A 20,625-nucleotide genomic window follows, 5' to 3' on the forward strand; every position below is an offset into this window, starting at 1 on the left:
ACTTTTGCCCGTCATCTCCTGGCATTCACGACATGCTCCCCATGCAGCCATACAAGCTCTTCTCCAGTGTCCATGTAAATAACACCTACAATAAACACGATACTTTAGTAAGTTGTTTGCATGTGTCTCTTATATTAAGTAAGGCATCATAGCTCTATACGGTATTAAATTACCAAACACTGATAACCAAGACGTTTCCCAAGGGACCATACTGTTATTATTCACAAACTAACGTCTTCGCGCTGAACTCCACCGCCGGCCATGTTTCATGTATTTTATATTTTAAGCTAGTGGATAGTTGCATGAAGGCAGCACCGTGAGCTAACGTTATCATTTGGCAGCTACCATCCTCCTGAGGTAACAAAGTATGACTCACGTAGTTCAGTTAATCTCGTACAACAAAGACTTCGTCAAAAAAATAAGAGTTTGTTTTACGGTTTTCGGTTAAACGGTCGTAGCTACGTCAGGTGCGTTAGGACTAGCTTTGCGGTAGCTAATGCTAGCTACGTTTTATTTAAGCTAACATTGGTTAGGTAATTAGCCTTGTGATTGGCAAACAAAAAAATCCCGAAAATGACAAGTAAAGGTTGTTTTTGGAGAAAACTGTGTTAATAATTGGTTTAGAATATTAATTGTCCAATGTCCAGTTCAAATCCTCATTTTAAAAGTGAGGCTACATTAGTTAACGTTAGTTTGCTAAAGTTAACGATATACCAAAAAAAGTGTAAAAATATTTCTTGTAAAGGGTGGAGTACCCGTAATTTGCTAAGCCAGTGTCTCTTCTAGGTCTGTTCAGGAGTTTTTGATGCTTTTGATTAGTTTGCAAGGGCATTTAAGTGATTAAAATAGTGTATTGTGGCAAAGGTTGTTTCATCAGCGTATATGAAGTGTGGCAGGTATTATCTGGCCTCAACATGCATTAAATTGTCTATCCTGAATAATATCCTGGGGTATAAATGGGGCTAGGCTAGAATATATCTGGAGTATAGAACAGGCTAACCCACTTTACCCAAAGGTATAGTCTGGGCAAGGGGTATATTTTGGCTTGCTACAGTCATAGTTACATGATGAAGGTGTCATGGTGTTAGTAATGTTTGGGCTAACTTTCAGTGCAGTGCAGTCAAGTACAACCACCAACGCATGACCTCAAAAACTGTATTTACTGAGTTGTGAATCAACACCTCTGTCATGAGCTCAACAGCAACTAAACACAGCAAAGATGGTATTCATTTACACTTATTGAACCAAGCTGCATTATATTGTATAGCCAAATGTTCAATTTGGATTTTGCAGTGTTTTGTCCAGTAAAGTTTTCTTGCTGCTGTGTTTGCAAATGTCAGTAGTTTATTCAGCATGTTTATGTTTAACATTGTATATTCTGACATATCTTTAAGAAGCCATTTTTCTGACAGTCTCTTGTAATATTCATGAACAGGTGACAGAGATGGCTGCCTCTAAATATAAATGCTCCCTTCAGAAAAAGCTCAACTCAGAGCTTGTTATGGTTGTCAGCAGTCTAAAGAAGCAGGATGCCTGTCTGAAGAAGACCCTGGCTGAGCTGTCACAACAACATTCACAACAGAATAAGCTACTGGAGGTACTGTAGTCATCCACAATGACACGCTGCCCTATGATTTTGTTATTGATGTAACATGTAACAAGTCAGTTAGCCAGAGTTAGTCACACTGTATTTTAAATTCCACTAGCTCAGAGATGTTGCGTGAAAGTGTTACGAGGGAAGCCGGAGAACCTAAGCGCAGACTCACAGAAACTGGCAGACAAATGAATAACTGAAAGAGATTTATTTAACCATATAACTAAACCAATACATAAATACAGAACTGAACTGGGGGGAAAGAACAAAACCAAAACTACTGAACTCTACAAGCAACTATGAATACAAAAACAGAAGTCAACAAAACTGAACTGAATTATCAAAACTAAGCTAAAGAGGGGTACTCACAATATGGGGAAACTGACAGCCTAGGGGAAAACAGGCTGGGGAAAATCCGTGAACAGACAAACAGAAACACAACAGAGTCCAAGAGGGGAGAAATCCAGGAGGGGAGAAATCCAGGAGGGGAAAAGCAGCAGAGTCCATGGGGCTGAAGCAGTCCAGAAGTGGCAGGCTTGGTGGGGAACAGTATCTATGATCCAACTGGGACTGAGAGAATGAGCAGGGTTTAAATAGTGAACAGGTGATATTGTGGGCAGGTGAGCTGATTACTGCAATGTGAGTCACCTGTAGTAATCAGCTGAGTGTAGACAGGTGAGCAGGGAGAGCAAGACACAGGGACGAGAGAGACAAGAGGGAAAGAGATGACAGACAGAGGGAGCCAAAGGGACAGGTCAAAATAGATGCAGAAAAACAAGGAGGAAGAAAGAAAGAGGGAGAAGGAACAGGGGCAGGAGCAGAATCATAACAGAAAGAGAAGTGAACAAGGCTTGTTTAGCACAGGGTTGTATTTTACAGTAGCTGACTATCATTTGAAATACTTTTTTCTACTGTCTACTTACAGAGATTCCGCATTCTTCAAATCGAAAGGCACGAAAGTTGTCACCCGGTAGCTAATGAGAAGAAAGCTGCTTTGCCATCAGAGCAGCCATGTCAGACAGAATGGAATCTGATAGATGGAGTGAGTATGAGGACAAAATTACTGCATCAGTAATTTTACCATCGTTGCAAAGCAAAACTTACTTACACCAAAGAAATTTTGCAATAATAGTAATGATAATAATAGTAAATGAAATAATGACCAAACCTTGAGGCAGTAATTTGCTGATGTGTAGAGACATTGTGTGATTGAACTTATAAGGATGCATTCTTGTTGTTTATGTTAATACTGGCCTCAGTTAGTCAACTAAAAAATTAACTGTTGCTACCCTCACTTGCTCGCACCAAAAAATGGTAGGTTGTACTAATTAATAATATTTTATTTAATGTAAAACGCTGGTTAACTGTTGCCACAACACCTGCCACATGCCTGTGCAGCCCCACTTAGTGCCCTAATGGCCTCCTCTAGTAAACCAAAGTGTAAGAAGGTTTGTAGGCTGCATTAGAATAAACTGGTTCACAACCAGCCTCCCTGTGCAAAACCACAGCTGATATTTTAGACTATTTATTAACTTTTTTAACTGAGTTGCTGGCATGTGTTACAGGATAATGTGCAAGTTGATATGCACAGTGCACCAATGTCACACATTATAGCAGCATATAATATATGATTTGGTTATTGAATAATGTGATTGTCTTTATATAGTACTTTTCTAGCAATGTTTATGCTTATTTTTAAATTCTGCAATTTTAAAATATTTTATTAGTTTCTTTTAACAGTTTTAACTTATTTTTAGACTACAATGACCAGAAGATAAGCCACAAGAAACATCCTTAATGTCAAAATATTACATTTATGCTTCTGGTAACAGATGAATAAACTGCAACAAGATATTACTGTGAATGTGATTAAAACCAAAGGTTGCCAAAGAAAATTATAACTTTAAAGGAAGTGAAACACTGTGCATGACCAATCAAACAAAAAAGAAGACAAAGAGAAACATGTCCAGCTACCCCAGAGAGACTACAGATATTAAGAACAAGCTTGTGAGCACATCAGCTAGGTGTCAGTATTTGAGAACAAAGTTACAGAGAAACAGGTGTAGCAGAGCATGATTTTAATATTGGTGATTTCAACAAATGATTGTGTATGTCTTTATTAGCAGTTTTAGAAATCGTATTGAATGATACTTATTTCTGAAAAGGTTGTCCTTTACACTGATATTATTACAGTGATATCTGCTAAACAATAAATGTTAATGTTTTGCTCATCCTAATGTGTAAAATGACAGCATTCTGTACATTAGGGCATTTTACAGCACGCAGTTTGACTTAAAACAGAAAGTGTCACAATACACTATAGTAAAGCATCTAGCCATCACTGTTTTGTTATGTACAGTCATGCTGTCATTACTGTGACATGTCAAAATGTCTTCTGTGAAAAGGATTGTTGTGTTGCTGGTAGTTAGATTTATCCAGCCCCTCTCAAGTCATAACCATCTTAGACCACTAGATGGCAGCAGAACTTTTTGAATCACAGATTTCTCCTGCAGCTACATAAACTAACAGGATGCCACTGAGAAGAGGAAACTTGTAAAATTATGGATCTTTTACAGATTATCCTGCCCCCAACTGTCTATTTTTGTCTTAGCAGTTGACGGTTCATTTTCACATGTAAAATTCTGTGCTGTTTTTTTGTGTTTCCTAATAGGCCTCCACACGAAATGAACAGACTTTAGCCAGCACTCGAACTGTGACAGAACTCCACAATGAACTCAGAGATGTAAGTATTTTGTTGTTCACACAGCTGGAAAAGACCTCATCTGTTTTTCCATTAATGCCTAATCCCCCTTTCTGTTTTTTTTGTCAGCTTTTCTTTTGTATGTATATATTAATTTCTACATGAAGTGTATGTGTGCTTGTGTACAGTATACATGTCAGGTTGAGTGTTTGCGAGTTGCAGCCATCTTCCTGGCACAACTCTCTCTCTCTCTCTCTTTCTGTTATGTGCTTCTCATTCTTTTATTCAATCCCCCGAGGCCTTGGAAAAGAACAAGCAGTGGCTGGAATATGACCAGCAGAGAGAGGCCTGTATGAGGGCGATTCTGGCCAGAGCGTTATGGCTGGAGAAGCAACTGAGCGAAGCCAATCAGGCCCTCTCACAGCAGCACAATGAGGAGCATTCAGATGGTGAGCCACGGGGATAGTGGGCAGCAGACGCTCACTACTGGGGCAACAAGGGGCACAAGACTGTCACAACAAAGTTTCTAAGATATCAAGATTGTCCCATAGTAGCCCACTATGACAGAGTATATGGCCATGTGCTGCGTTCTCAAAATCATATGCTTTACGGCTGAGGGAAGCACACTGTGTTTAACATCTTTACGTGTATGAAGTTATGTCCTCGTCGTGTCCAAATTTTCTTTGACTTTTGATGAACTTCAGTCATTACAGAGAAAGAGAGAGTAAACCAGATGCAGGAGCACTATGAAAAACTCTTGCAGAAAGCCAAAAACGAGCAGGAGGCGCTCAGGGAACAGCTTGACATGGCCAACAACAATCTGATAATCGCCCAAAACTGGTCTGTCTTCAGCTATAGATAGTATGGTCATATTTAAAGTTGGAGAAGTTTAGACGCTGTTCAGCTACATGACAGGCAAATTGATGTGTAGGTGCGAGGAAAGGGAGAAGGAGTTGGAGGTCCTCAAGCAACAGCTGCAAACCGAAAGAATGAGCAGAGAAAGTGCGCAGGAAGGTGACCATTGCTCTAAGGATGAAGAGCAACAGCTGAAGGACAAGACCAAGGATTTCCAGAGCAAGCTGAATGAGGAAAGGCGAAGGTCGGCTAACTTGGTGCTACAGGTACATTACTATTCAACCTTTTTATACTAGTTTTACTCAGTAAGTAAGAAAAATATAAATCTTAGGATTATTGTATGAGGAAAGAAGAAAAGGGAGATAAAAAGGACTAAAAAACTTTCTTCTCAGGCAAATCTGTTTCAGAGGTTTATGTTAAATCGTCACCATGCAGACCAGGAAAACACTGCAGAGCTGCAGCGACAGGTATGGCAGGCACACTCTCAATAAATCTTTAGTATTAACTAGAAATTTAGCAATGTTGCTGATCAATCCACTAATAATGATAGCCCAGATTAATTGCACTGTACGGAGCATCAACAGCTCTATGAGATTCTAAACCTGACTCATCTGTTCGAGCAGGCATGCTGCAATCACTTACCTCTGTGCCTTCCTAGTAAAATATGCCGCCCATACCTATAACAGTATTTTAGGTTTCATTGCAATGGTAACTTTTTTAATTTTAGATCAAGATTTCTTCACAAGACCTTGAGGATGTGAAGCAGGATTGTTCATATTTAAAGAAGCAAATGATCAGACTTCTGAAGACGCTGCAGAAAAAAGGCCATGTGAAAAAACAGTCACAGGTTGGCATGAATAGAGCAAGATTAGTAGATGGCATTTGTAATGAAACTTAAAGCTGCATAAAGAGAGACATATTCAGCCCACATGGAACAACGATACAATTCATTTAGAGTCGTGTTTCAAGTCACTTCAATGAGTATTTTGTACTCCGCTGTTTGCTTACCTCTGTGCATCAGGTATTTGTTAACTTTGTCTGTTTGCTGAGTTTTCTCCAGTCAGAACTGCTCCCTGCTGGAAACAATACTGATCCAAAATGGACCTGTTATATTTAAAGGGAACCGTCACATGCTAATTCTAATTGTGATTTTGTCACTATGAGCAAGCCCTTTAACATTACATCTGCACTGCTTCTAAAAAGATTATTAATAAGTGCAGAGACTTAATAACTGTAACTGATGCTGTTTATATTAGAGAGACCAGCAGGATCACAACTCATGCGAAGTGATGCAGCCCCCCTCCCAGCTCTCCAGAGACTTCCTGGCATCCTCTCCACTCAGCAGCTCGCTGAATGAAAGCTTCCTGGAGTGTCCCAGCTGCCATGCCGAGTATCCAGCCAGTCACTACCGAGAACTGATAAACCATCTAGAAATCTGTCTAGACTGAGTCAACGGAAAATCTCTTTAGTTCTGTACCTCCTATAATTTGAATTGTTTCTTTACCAATTATATGTAACTACAGGTGCAAGTTATCTAAATAAACTACAGTGTTGAGTTAAGTTGTGCCCCTTTTGCTTGTCTTTTAAACGCCTCTACAAAGCTTTGGTTAAACACATCCGTACACCATAGATTCAACCACAAATGGAGCTGGAGCTGGAACAGTGATCATATCCACAGCTGCAGCTGGCACAGTCAGGCAGAGCAGCTGCAGCTGTGCTCACAGCCGGTGGCTGTATCTTGTTGCAGCTCGCCCTTTTGAAAGAAGTAATGAGCAATAAATGCACTGTGTAAAAGGTCATATCTCTCTGTTCTGTAGCATTTGCAGAGTGTTTCCCTAAACTAACAGTATATTGTATTGGATAGGACTAGTGCACCATCTGTTATGGGTGAGAAGGAATGTCACCACATGGTTTTTGGTGCAGAGTGAAACATCTCAACAACTACAGCATGGGTTGCACTGTAATCTGGTTCAGACATTGATGTTTCTCAGCATTAATCCCTCTGGTTTTTGTGATCTGTGGACAATTTCTAAAGCATTACTCAACAGCAAAAATGAAGCAATGATTCTTTTGTTTTTAATTTTAAAAAACATTGTTGGATGAAATGTTTGAATTTTGCCACAGATATTAGAAATTGCTCGTCAAATTTGCTATCTGCTGTATACTTTTGAAACTTTTAGAATTAATTTGCAAATATTAGGAAAACTAACGAACTGAACATCAGCATGTTTGCACTGTTACTGTGATACTGATGTTAGCATTTAGCTGCTGTGTCTAAGTACCGTGCACCGGGTTTAGACTAAAGTATTTTTTTTTTTTTTTTTTTTTTAAAGAAATAAAAACATTTTTGTGATAGCCAACTCAATCTATAGGCCCTTGCTCACATCAAACCCTTACATTGCTCAAATGAAGTAAATAGCTCAAAACTGCTTCTGTAAGATAATCCCTTTCCTTTGCTATTTAAAGGCATGGATTAGTATTGTTAGGTCGCAATATGGCAACTCAGAGGTTTGTGTCCCGGCTGTTGACTTTGACAGGAACGTGACATCGAGGGTTTACCTGGGCTTAGAAAAAGATGCTAATATGGTTTAGACAATGCTTAACTTGCTGTACCTTCCAGGAACCTTTGATGCAGATATTTCTTCTTTAAAAGTTCATATATGAGCTTAGCCTATCGGAGAAGCAGACTACAAAGTGCAAAGAGGGTTTATTTCCTGTAGACTGATTGATTGATGACACCTGATATGATAAAGCCTAGTGTGAGAGAAAGCTGTTTTTAATGTTTCAAATTAAATCTTTCCTTCAATAAAACACGTGAAAGCTGTCTCTGCAATGTGTGCACAAACCTACACAGTTAAGTCAGAAAGCATAGGCTACCTGGTAATCTTATTCACAGAGTAAATAAAGGTAGTGTCTAGCTGTGTTTCATTGTTGGGGATATGCAAAAATGGGCTTTGAAAATAGATTTGCTGGAGAAACTCAACACAGCAGTAGAGACTGACAATAAAATTATGTCTCACCATACAGCGAAGACACAAGCACACAAACATCCTCTAATGTTTGACTTTGGTTCCGGTATCACACAGAGCAAACAGCATCAAACAGGCTGGTAACCACCCTCTAGCTCTCCTCCTCCTTTGCTCTTGTATCACTTCATGTCTTATCACCATCAGTTCCCCATTCATTTATCCAGCAGTCTGCAGGACTGGATGAAGTTAGCAGCCGTATATGGATACTGACCCTCATGCTCACTCTCTTCACTTAAGAAATTTCACTTATTTTTCTTTCTTCTCTGAGCTGGAAAACTCAGATCATGTTGCCAGGACTGTTATTGAGACTTTGGCTGTCACCACTGTCTTCCTGGTGTCAGTGGTAGCGAATGCAGGAGCTGCTGTCCTGGTAATGTGTGAGCGCAGACCACTGGCTAACAAGACCATCCTGACCCTGAACTTGTTCGTGGCTGATCTGTTGTTTGTCAGCATGATCCCACTGATTGTGTCGGTGCGTTGGACTGTGTCGTGGACGCTGGGCGACAGAGCATGTAAGACAGTGCTGTATGTCATCTGTATGGGCGGCTGTGCCACCGTCACTACACTGGCCTCCATCAGCGTGGAGAGGGTCCAGGCTATTCTTTGCCTGCAGACCATTCCCACTCTCAACCCCAGGATGGTGACTGCCACTCTCATCTTCATCTGGGCCTTTTCTGCACTCAACTCTGTACCCCTCAGCGTGTTCTTCAAAGTGATGGAAGTGGATTTCCCCAATCTGGTATGGATGAAATGACAGATAAAAGGAAACTTCTCAGCTGTCAATGCATGTCTTTCTGTGTATTTTTGTGATTTCTCCACAGAAACGTGGACACATCTGTACTCTCAAGTGGCCTGATGAAACTGGAGAGATTGTGTGGGATGTGTCCTTCACTGCCCTTTGCTTCCTTCTCCCAGGGCTCATAATTGGGGTCAGTTACAGAAAAATACTGCAGGTGGGTTTATTTGACTGATAAAGATGGCAAAAAATGAAGAGATGCACTGCTTCAACCACCATTACAGATCAGGGAATTCCAAGAACAAAGCGTGTGTCTTCTGCATTTTTCTTACTATTACATAATCAATAAAAAGTTCAGAACCAACAAAGCATAAGTCCTGTTGTCAGTACTTTAGTGTCTCATCCCGGTTGATTAGTTCTTATTTAAGACATTAAAATGAGGCGTAATTACATTCTATTTTTCAAATCAAAATAGCATTTAAAAAATAATTTCCTAAAATATCATGGTTTTGTAGCTTTACAGACTGTTGCTCAAACAGCTGCAGATCAGATTAAAACACCTTTGGTGCTCTAGTTTCGATTAATTTGTATTCAATAAGTCTATTGCCAGATCTGCTGACAATTAGAAGAATATACATTATCACCATCAGACATAAACTGATGACTGAGATACTGGTTTCCCAAACATTCTTGCCACTCTGATTTTGTGCACAATTCATTATTTTTCCCTACTATCATTCCAATAATTGCCTTGAATTGAAAATTATAAAAAGAAACCTGCTCACATTGTTCAGTCAGAAATGTATGCCTGCTTATGTCTTTTCACTTACTGAAATATTGACATTATTCTTTGTGTGAATATTAGCCATTCGTCTGTCACTGTAGAAACAGAGATATGTGTGTTTTACAAATTACTCAGCTGAAAATGTCTCCTGTGTGTTCGTGTGTTGATTCAGAACTGTCCACTATCTGTTGTCAACATTACATTGCGCAACCAGTTCATACATAAATGTGATACAGACAATAGAAAATGATCCTGAAAGGCCACAAATTGGTTTTAAGAGCACCGCAAGAGTGTTTAAAACACAATATGCACAAAGATAATGGATATCATGACTCACATGTAAATCAATCAGGTTAGGTAGGTGGTTTCATCATACCTCTCAGCTGCACATTATATAATGTCACAATGGGACATTATGTAATCATGTTTTATTTTTCCTCCAGATTGCTAAAAGTTGTCGGGAAAGGTTTCGACCCAAAGACAGTCAGCCAACAGTTGGAGATGTTCCCGACTACCGCATCTCCCGCCAGGATATGAAGCTCTTCCGTACTATGCTGGTCCTGGTGCTCTCTTTCTTAATCATGTGGAGCCCTATTTTCATTATCACCTTCCTCATACTAGCCAGAAACTACCTGGGTCAAATACATGTCTCGTCCACCATGTTCTTCTGGGTGGTAACATTCACACTGGCCAATTCAGCCCTCAACCCCATCCTCTACTCGGTGTGCCAGTTCAAGAGCAGCTGGCGTAAGTTCTGCTGCAGCTCTATGGTAGCACCACTGAGAAAATGACCATAAAATTGAAGCTTTATACTCACAAAAAGCATACAACACCTTGTTCATACCTCTTTGTTACATCTAATAGACACCATACAGTATACTTCTTATGTGAGGAAAAAATATTTACATAATTGCTGCACTAATTGCTTGGTGTGTTTCTGTCAAAACCAGCATTTCTGGATATTTTTGAGTGATAATTTTAAGATTGTAACATAGAATACTGTCAATTTCATTTAAAAAATAGCTTGTTTTTATTTTCTATCATTAGTTTTCAGTCTACAAAAATCTGTCTTACTTTGAAAAGTCAAATACATGCAGTGTATTAACTGAATTCTTGTTTACTTACTTATAATATGTTCTATAAAAAGTGCAATAAACATGTGTCAAGAAACTGACAGAAAAGTTAAGTATGGTTGTGGAAAACATTGGAGTCCCATATTTAAAACTGAATTTTTTAGGCATGTCATTTTCAAGTCATCAGGGAGAAGAAAGACTTTGCAGGATTTTGTATCTCGTCGCCAGATCATTCTGGCAGAACATGTTTGACTGCCAACAACAGTAATCAAACTCCAAGCAGTAGTAAACAATCCCACTTAATCCTGTTAGTGGTTAGATGTAGCTGCCATACAACAGAAGTCCACAACGGACCGGGAGAGTTAGACTCATGGAATAAACACACCTGTATCTTTCTGGAGGAGCATCTGTGGATGAATTTGGAAATTAGACCACAGTACTGCTGGCTGTCATTACTTGCTGTAGCAGCTGGTTTGTAGTTATTTCACTGTGCCAGCTGTTTCTGTATCACTATATTATTCTGTGACTGCTTGCTAGTTTTCACGTTGTGGCAACATGTGCGACAGAAACATAACTAATGCCAAAGATGACTTTCCTCAAGCGCTCCATTGTGCTGTAGGCTGTAAATTGATTGTGGATTCTTTCCTCAAATCACTCGCTCTCATACAGAGCTTCTCAGACAACTTAAGACACTTAAACGCAGCGAGCAATGACTCCTCTGACCTTTGGCTGGAGTTATTGTTATGCTATTATCCTTCCCCTCCTGAAATCATACAGCATAATTTTTCATGATGTGCACTAACCTTCAAAATAAGCCAACACTATTGTGATTTCTGCTGTGCATTTCCATAATAGATGAGATTCTGATCACACATCATCAAACAGATTCATGGAAACCCAGGAATTATTATAATCTTAACTTGGTGATCCCTATGCTCTTCCAGTGCAGGTCACACTAGGTGCCATAACTCAGCCATCTTTACCTCCGATTGGATTTGCTTCACTGAAATGACAAGTAGATGGATTTGCAAGTTAAGAAAGCTCAGGGGCTTTATGACTCTTGCGTCACAGTCATTAGATCCCCCTGGGATCCCCTTACCCAGTAAGCTACTCACTACCTTCTGTTACCTGGGGAGAAAGTTGGAGCTGCTGCTTTGGTATTCTGTCCACCGTGGAGTTTGGGAAATGCCCCAGTAAGATCTGCATTGCCACATCTTGGAGTGCAACTTTACTGCTCTGCTCTTCCTCCATCCATCTGTACCTGTCTGAGGGGAGCATCTCTGTACAGCAGCAGAAAGGATCCTTCATCCAGACTCGGACAACATGGGAGACAAAGACACCGTAGAGAAGTTCCTTGACAACAACCCCCAGTTTGCGAAGGAGTACTACGAAAAGAAAGTCAAGGCAGACGTGATCACTGCTGCCTTCAACAACCAGGTCCAGATCAAAGACCCGGCCTCTTACAAGGATGTCACCACCATCCAGGAGGCTGAGTTCATATTCGAGCTCATTAAGGAAATGCAGGGCGACAACCCGATGGAGAAAGCCTTGCATAAAGTTCTGCAGAGGATTGCTTTGCTCATCCAGGCTGATCGTTGCAGCTACTTTGGCTACAGGGCTCGTAATGGATCACCCGAGCTGTCCACAATCCTCTTTGATGTGACACACAACTCTCCATTTGAGAAAAATCTGGTAAACCCCAATGTAGAGATTGTTTTCCCAACTGACATGGGAATTGTTGGATGGACTGCACATTCCAAGAAGCCCCAGAACGTTGCTGATGTGAAGAAGGTGAGCAAAGAAGAGATTAGCTAAAACTGGAATTAGGAAATAAATAACTCAAGCGAAAAAAGAGGATAAACCAGGCTGTGTTACTGGTATGACGTCTTGTAATTTGTCTTGCTTAAACCCAATGACACTGTTATCTCTGCAAAGACAGGGTGCTGCAGTTCTGACTTTTTAAGCTCATTATCTCTCAGATTGTAAGAGCATCATAACTTTATATCTGCTGCTCCAGCTGGAATCACTCATGAAATTGCAATTTTGTCTGAAGAACTTTTGTGTTAGTTATAAATAGCTATAAACTGTCCTGTTGACTTTTAGGTTAAACAGTAGTATAATAGTGCAATTGGACCTTTCTACAGCAAGCATGATCTGCTTTTCAAACTGCATGCTTCCTGTTGTGACTTGATGCTGAGTTAAACAACTCACCTGTGTTTCTGATGTTGTTTTCAGGATTCTCATTTCAGTGACTTTGTGGACAAGCAGACCAAATACACAACCAAGTGCATGCTTACTGCTCCTCTTATGTGTGGGAAAGAGCCCATCGCTGTCATCATGGCGCTCAACAAACAAGGCGCTGATGAATTCTCCAAGGCTGATCAGGAGGTGAGTGGACACAGTGTTCATTTTTAAGAACACTGTTAATACTGTGTTTGCCAGAATGACTCACAAAGACATAATCAAACACAGACTGTATTTGGCTGAGTGGAGAAGCTATTGAACTACTGAGTCACTGAAGCTGGAAAACAAATCCGCTATGAGGGTCACATCCTAATCTTGATGACCAGCTTCCTGTCTCTGACCCGTATATTTAGAAGATTTGAGTTGGTATTCTGGGTTGACATTATGACTGCTCAACTTATAATCCACTTAAAGGGGTGAGGCGTTCAGACAATTTTTCATGGCCTCTTTGCGACAGTGACACTTGAGGTCAATCAGCTGTGAAGATTTGTCCAAGACACTGTCAAGAATATTGAAAGCGAACGTGTGAATGTGATTCATAAAGCAATATGATTCTTTGCTCTTTTCTTACAGCTCTTCATTAAATATGTGAACTTTGCTTCTGTGGTTGCTCTGCAAGCGCACACTGCTTACATGTGGGATATAGAGTCCAGGAGAAGCCAGGTACAAATATACACCAATAAATCCATTTGTCACGTCTGGCCTTCCAAGAAAAAGAAAGCATATTTGATCGTTTTCTTTGTTTTTTGGTGTTCTTTTTATATAATAATTTCCCATCTGCACTAAAACAATAAATGGAGGGACACAAGAATCAAATGCACCTATGATAATAAGTGTTTCCTTGCTGTAGGTGTTGCTGTGGTCTGCCAGCAAGGTTTTTGAAGAGTTGACGGATATTGAGAGGCAGTTTCACAAAGCCTTGTACACAGTGAGGACTTATATCAAATGCGAAAGATACTCTGTCGGACTTCTGGACATGACTAAAGACAAGGTGCGTGAACAAAAGCCTTCGTTTTTGTTTTAGTCTCTTTGTCCTGTAGTGACACCTGCATCAGCTCTTGTGTGCGTTTATTTGTTATTAACAGAGCACATACCAACATTTTTTTTGTCTTTTTTCACCAGGAATTCTTCGATGAGTGGCCAATCAAACTCGGAGAACAGGAGCCTTATAAGGGCCCCAAGACACCTGATGGCAGAGTAAGTTCAACACTGGGTTTGTGGTTGTTTTTTTTTCTCCATCCACTAATTTGTCACATTTATTTAAAACACTCTTATTAAACTTCAGGAAATCAACTTCTACAAAATTATTGACTACTTGCTGGAGGACAAAGAGGAGATTAAAGTTATCCCGTAAGTGTCACAATTCACTCTAGCACTTGCCCAAATTATACAGATTTATTTGCATATTTTTAGATTGTATTGTAATTTGAGTTATTCACGTCCGTCTAATCTCACAGCGGCCCTCCTGCAGACCACTGGGCTCTGGTCAGTGGACTCCCAACATATGTGGCTGAGAATGGATTTGTAAGTTCTGCTTTTGTTCCTTTATTTCATGCAAGCAACTGTGTAGGATACCTCCTGCTGAATAACAACTGATCTGCTTATCTCCAAATGTAATTTATTTCATTTTCCAGATCTGCAACATGATGAACGCTGCAGCAGATGAGTACTTTGCATTTCAGGTGAGATGGTCTTGTCTGACGAATGACCACTCTAAATACATCCACAAACGTTACTGATAATAATCAAAGTAATCTGCATAATGGATTTGATTTATTTGGCAGAAAGAAGCAGTGGATGAGACCGGATGGATGATTAAGAACGTCCTCTCCCTTCCAATTGTCAACAAAAAGGAGGAAATTGTTGGTGTTGCCACTTTTTTCAACAGAAAAGATGGCAAACCATTTGACGAGAATGATGAACAAATTACAGAAGTATGCAGAACTACCTCTATCTAGCATTTTCTCTTTCTCATTTTTTATTTTTTTTTAAATACTGTTAATGAGATTTTCATTTGTTAGTAATTGCAATTACAAATTTTAATGGACTGTCTATTTTCTTCATGTGACAGGCTCTGACTCAGTTCCTCGGCTGGTCCACTCTAAATAGCGACACATATGACAAACTGAACAGAACAGAGTGGAGGAAAGACGTTTCCCAGGAAATGCTGATGTACCAGACAAAGGCCACACTAAGTGATGTACAGACCATTCTGGTGAGCTTCTGCCCCACTTTACTGATATTACTCCAGCCAGACTGAGAACAGAACAGTGGATTAAGCTTCCTTTTAACTCTCCTTTCCCTACAGAACACTCAAGAAAAGTTTGGTTCTGCACCAGAGGACTGCGACCAGAAGGAGATGTACAAACTGCTGGTAGGCAACACTGTGATTTGTCAGTGATGAGTTGATGAGCCACATCACTGCGGACTGTTTGATATGCCATCCTGACTGAATGGACTATGTCTCCAATGTGCAGAGAACCACCATCCCTGAAGCCAAGACGGTGGAGCTGCTTGAATTCCGCTTCAGTGACTTTCCTTTGTCGGAGCATGAACTCATCAAGTGTGGTATTCGCTGCTTCTTTGAGCTGGGGGTGGTGGAGAAGTTCAAAGTCCCAGCAGAGGTACAGTATAGTCAGAAAACCTGCCTGTAGTCACCACACTCCCCCCTGCCTGCCTTTCAGGGCAGCACACTACCTCTAAACACTCAGCAGCCTTTACAATGGGAAAGGATTTTAAGTTGAAGGAGCACATGTTTTGAATAACTGAATGTCTTTCTTAAACAGCTTTTTTTGGTGTTCCACCTTTGTGCAACAGATCCTGACTAGATGGATGTACACCGTTCGAAGGGGATACCGTGACATCACCTACCACAACTGGAGACACGGCTTCAACGTCGGACAAACCATGTTCGCTCTGCTGCTAGTGCGTCTCACTCACCACTGTAACATTTGTGTTTTCTTGTTGCTTGTTCTGCTCTTAGTGGAGTTTTATGAAGGTTTGTCTGCTCGGCCCTTCCACAGACAGGTAAACTGAAGAAGTATTACTCTGACCTCGAGGCCTTCGCCATGGTTGCTGCTGGATTTTGCCATGATATTGACCACAGAGGAACCAACAATCTCTACCAGACAAAGTAAGCTGTTTGTGGGTATTTTCAGGCAACATCTATGACAAATCGATGGGGAGAAAGTGAATTACACAGAAAACTTGGGATGTGAAAGAAATTTTTCCTGGTTGTTTCTTGCAGGAGCGCATCCCCACTGGCAAAACTTCACAGCACCTCAGTGATGGAGCGGCATCACCTTGAGTACAGCAAAACACTGATGGAGGATGAGGTGGGTCCTTAACTGATTGTGGTTTTCATACTGTGGTGTTTCTAGTTATATGTATTTTGATATGAACTCAGATCTTGGCAGCTCTCAACTGATTCTTCATTTGCAGAACCTGAACATCTTCCAAAACCTTCAGAAGCGTCAGTTTGAAACAGTGCAGCATCTGTTTGAAGTGTGCATAATTGCCACTGATCTTGCCCTGTATTTCAAGTAAGGAATGCCACTATTTATAAGGACTGTTAACTATTTTAATGCCTATTAATGATTTTTAAATGATTTTGAAGAAAAATCTAACAGCTTCCTGATCTTGCAGGAAGAGAACAATGTTCCAAAAAATTGTAGAAACAATGGAGGGGATTCCAGATGAGAAAGAGAAGATCAGCCACGTCTCCAACAACCCAACCAGGAAGGAGATTATCATGTAAATACATCAGTTATCATGTGACTACTTCTTCTAATTGTTGTTAATCTGTCTTAATGCTTTGGCCTTCAATCAAAATATCCTTTAATGCCGTGAGATCTTCCCCAGGGCTATGATGATGACAGCTTGTGATCTGTCAGCCATTACAAAGCCATGGGAGGTTCAGAGCAAGGTGCGTTGCCTTCTTCATGCTTGAAACAGGGTCACAATCAAAAAAATACTTATTCAAGAATTGGTTTACATTGTCCTGTTTGTCTTATAGGTCGCTCTGATGGTGGCTGCTGAATTTTGGGAGCAGGGAGATCTTGAGAGGACAGTTCTTGATCAGCAACCAATTGTAAGAGAGTTTCTATGTGTTTTTGTATTGTGTATGGTTACCTGCCCTGTATATTTGGTCATGAAGTCACAATAGTAATCATCATCTCCTGCTTCTTCCTCTTTAAGCCAATGATGGACAGAAATCATGCTGATGAACTCCCCAAGATGCAATGTGGTTTCATCGATTTTGTTTGCTCCTTTGTGTACAAGGTAACAAAATGTACACCAGAAACATTCACTATTGTAAATAAATGCATGTGCTGCTTTCTTTTCAATGAGGTTTCTCATTTTTTTATTTGTCTGCTTGTAGGAGTTTGCTCGTTTCCACACTGAGATCTCCCCCATGTTTGAAGGATTAAACATCAACAGGGGGGAATGGAGAGCCCTCGCAGATGTCCACGAGGCCAAGATGAAGGCCATCGAAGACGAGAAGAAAAGACTGGAAGGTGGAAACGAAGACGGTGAGCGCTGACGTTTGGGGTTGTTCTTCCTGCTCGGTGTGTGTTTGCACCGTCACCTGTCTCTCACTGTCTTTCTCATTTGGTCCTTTCACAGGTCAAGAAGGCGGCAAGTCGAAGACATGCATCATCTGCTAGAAGAACGACACCACCGAAGCATTTATGGATGTTTGTCTGGATGTGTATTTGTACAATGTGTGTATGTGCATGTGTTCACAGATGAGGGAATTCGGATGTGCAAAATCCATAAATTGTTGTTTTTATATACTGTATAATTTAAGTCATCTATTATCTGACACAGAAAGCTATTTTACTGGTACAATTAGGTACATTCAGTTTGTATGTCATACTGTGGAGACAGTAATTTTACATTATTCTTGTATATAAAAACACCCATTAACCTTTGCGAAAAATAAAGATGTGTATTTTATTATGAATATTTAAAATGACAATAATATGAGGATGTTTAGCTACATTCTTCAGCTTTGGGCATGATGTGAATAGAAATATTAGCCTGTAAATACGATGCAGGTTACGATGCATGGATATATAAATACTTTTCAAATATTGCTCAGATTTTCTTATTCAAAATTTTGTCGAGGGAAAGTTCCCTTAACAAAATTAACAGCAACTTTTTAAAGAGAATTCTAAGTAGTGCTTTGAAATTTTCAAGCATATGTCAGTGGCAAACGGGTGAGAGGTATAAGAAGATTTGACTGAACTGGATTTGGTTATAAGCCAGGTCGAGGCCCAAGGCTTTCGGTTTTAAGTCCCCTGCTTACATAAAGTAATAATACTGCCGCTCTGCTCATACGTCAGCATGTCGAAGGTACATATGGTATTTAAAGGACAGGAAGGTGTCATGTGGAAACACTGTGAAGAACACATAGTCATAACTTATAGAAAAGAGACCTGGTTTTAAAGCAGCTGATTATGTTGTAACTTAAAGCTGAAATTAAGAATTTGTTTGCTTGTCACATAAGAACTATTAATCTCAATGAAAGCAACCATTGCAATGACATTTGACTGTATCATGTAAGTATAGTTTCAAATGCATTTAAATGTGCAATAGCATCATATGTAAATAAAGTATATTTTCAAATCATGCTTACTTTGTGCTTTTTAGCTGTTGTAAATCAGGAAATTGGAACAAGAGCAGCTAATAATACACAAATTCAGGAAACACTTTGTGCTTTATTTTAGCAGTAGTATCGATGTAATGATGGCGTGTTACCTGCAGCATGTGGATTAGTAAGAAGAAACGCTGTCTGGTAGTGACAGCCTCATTGACTTGCATGTCTCTGTGTAGACTAAACTGTGTTTGACTGGGATGAGCTAAAGACGGGTTTAGGACACCAGGACTGACTAAACAAATTACCTTTTAATTAGCTGCTAACAAGCTTAAAGAAGACCTGATTTCCCTGGTTAATGCTTTCAGTCTTCACATATTCACTAATCAGATGCTTGCATCCATTATTTTTATGACGTATGTTGCATTTTTGCACTATTCTTTGCTGCTGAAAGTACGCATTCATAGTTTTTGCTCTTTGACTTTCGACTTTTTGCTGTTTTGTCTGACTTCAGCTGGGAAAGCACTGAGCAAAGGAGCAGACTGTGAGAGTTTGAAAACAAATCTCCACTTGTCAAGTTGCTACGCATTTAAATAGAGGTTTGGAATACACTCTACCTTTAAAATCTGCTGAAAACAAGAAAGCAAAATCTAATGTTTCCCTGCACTGACTGTGAATTACTGCGAATTTATGTTACATACATTAAAGAAGATATAGATGAGTCTCTGGAATAAGTGATGATCCAGGTTGTATAATTGGCTCAGGCAGGTGACTGGCAGGTTGCGTGCAAACTTTATAGTTCATGCAATAAGCAGGGAGCATCTCATTTACAAAAGTCTGGCATAACGTCATAAGCCTGCTTTGTGGACCGACTTTAAGAGTTGGTCCACAGGTCAACCTGCAAATCGCTCAGTTTGTTCAAGGCTTCAACAAGGCTCTTTATTTTGTAGCATATTTTTATTCCATTGTTAGTGATTATTTTGTTGAATAGTATGATTCTAATTTACAGTGATTTAAAATTGTATAAATCATACAGAGCAAATAAGAAAGGAATTTTGGAAGCTTTTAGCAATCTCTTGCTCTTTAAGTAAAAATGTAAGTAAGAGAATTTTAAAGAGCTCTTTAATCAATCCACCTCTGACATCTAAATTGGCTCTACATGTCCCTCTAGTGGGGAGATCAGCTCATAAGTGAAGACTACCTGGTGGAATGGTTCTTTTTGCACCTACAGCCTATCACACCTTTAATATCTGCACATGAAACATGCTTATATTTTTGTGTCGAAGCATATTAGTGAAGTCACTCACTTTACTAGAAAATGGTCCCAAAATTCCAGTGAAAGAGGCAAACACCAGCCTCACTGTGGTCATACAGTTGCTGGAAAGTCAGTCCTCTATTCTACAGATCAATGGTGACATTTATGAAGCACAGACACCACCCATCATCTTGCAGCACAACAATCACATCCAGTGTTCTCCATTTAGTCCAATTGCTGCTCATGACAAAATACATTTGTTATTTTGTGTGCCCTCCAGCTTCTCCACATTTCCCATGTAGAGTGCCTCTTAGAAGGAGACACAGTCCAAACACGTACATCAGCACACTGCAAAACACCTCCCAGAGCCTCACCGTGCTCCTCTAAATGCCCTGCTTTCATTTTTACAACCAAAACTGCATTATCATGGTAAACGGGCACTGGGTATCAAATGGTGTAATCACATCAGGGACAGGGAGACTGGAGGTCCAGAGCAGCATGGATTTACTTAGAGGCCTTTTAAAAAAGCCCTGCATATGGCTCTTCCCAGAAGGCTCTGACGCATGCAGGCCTCCAGGCTGAGTGAGTAAACATATTAATCTTACAAGTCTGGAGGGATCTGAGAAATTGGATGGTGAAGAAGAAGACCTTATAGGGCTCCCAGAGGACCCTGCTGCACATAGTCATGTCTGGCACAGAGGGAAAGAATGGTGCAATAAAACTGCGAAAGGGATGTTTTGCAGCAGTAAAGCATT

At 40.1% G+C, this 20,625-nt stretch overlaps 3 protein-coding genes across 5 annotated transcripts; all 3 read left to right on the forward strand.

The window, feature by feature from the left end:
- Window positions 1-203: 203 nt before the first annotated feature.
- On the forward strand, window positions 204-6,710 carry LOC118469866 (centrosomal protein of 55 kDa-like). 3 transcript variants are annotated; one of them, XM_035945287.2, is made up of 10 exons: window positions 204-357; window positions 1,436-1,597; window positions 2,520-2,636; window positions 4,266-4,337; window positions 4,594-4,744; window positions 5,000-5,135; window positions 5,227-5,416; window positions 5,543-5,617; window positions 5,878-5,997; window positions 6,407-6,710. In XM_035945287.2, exons 2-10 carry the CDS (start codon window positions 1,445-1,447, stop codon window positions 6,596-6,598), a joined length of 1,206 nt encoding a protein of 401 aa, XP_035801180.2. In that variant the 5' UTR covers window positions 204-357; window positions 1,436-1,444; the 3' UTR covers window positions 6,599-6,710. The 3 variants fall into 3 exon arrangements, with proteins under 3 accessions (XP_035801180.2, XP_035801184.2, XP_035801185.2); XM_035945291.2 differs by lacking the exon at window positions 5,878-5,997; XM_035945292.2 differs by lacking the exons at window positions 5,543-5,617; window positions 5,878-5,997.
- A 1,587-nt stretch (window positions 6,711-8,297) lies between these two features.
- On the forward strand, window positions 8,298-11,747 carry LOC118469867 (free fatty acid receptor 4-like). Its single transcript, XM_035945293.2, has 3 exons — window positions 8,298-8,918; window positions 9,001-9,132; window positions 10,143-11,747. The coding sequence occupies exons 1-3, from the start codon at window positions 8,379-8,381 to the stop codon at window positions 10,488-10,490; spliced, it is 1,020 nt and encodes a 339-aa protein (XP_035801186.1). The 5' UTR covers window positions 8,298-8,378; the 3' UTR covers window positions 10,491-11,747.
- A 165-nt stretch (window positions 11,748-11,912) lies between these two features.
- LOC111564372 (cone cGMP-specific 3',5'-cyclic phosphodiesterase subunit alpha'-like) lies at window positions 11,913-18,652 on the forward strand. Its single transcript, XM_035945286.2, has 22 exons — window positions 11,913-12,563; window positions 13,008-13,160; window positions 13,590-13,679; window positions 13,867-14,007; window positions 14,139-14,213; window positions 14,302-14,366; window positions 14,474-14,540; window positions 14,651-14,698; window positions 14,801-14,950; window positions 15,088-15,231; window positions 15,325-15,390; window positions 15,494-15,640; window positions 15,834-15,941; window positions 16,040-16,149; window positions 16,264-16,351; window positions 16,458-16,558; window positions 16,662-16,769; window positions 16,878-16,941; window positions 17,032-17,106; window positions 17,214-17,297; window positions 17,398-17,548; window positions 17,643-18,652. Exons 1-22 carry the CDS (start codon window positions 12,096-12,098, stop codon window positions 17,681-17,683), a joined length of 2,544 nt encoding a protein of 847 aa, XP_035801179.1. The 5' UTR covers window positions 11,913-12,095; the 3' UTR covers window positions 17,684-18,652.
- Window positions 18,653-20,625: the final 1,973 nt, after the last annotated feature.

This window comes from Amphiprion ocellaris, chromosome 16 (genome assembly GCF_022539595.1).
Source record: "Amphiprion ocellaris isolate individual 3 ecotype Okinawa chromosome 16, ASM2253959v1, whole genome shotgun sequence".
In the NCBI taxonomy this organism is placed as follows: domain Eukaryota; kingdom Metazoa; phylum Chordata; class Actinopteri; family Pomacentridae; genus Amphiprion; species Amphiprion ocellaris.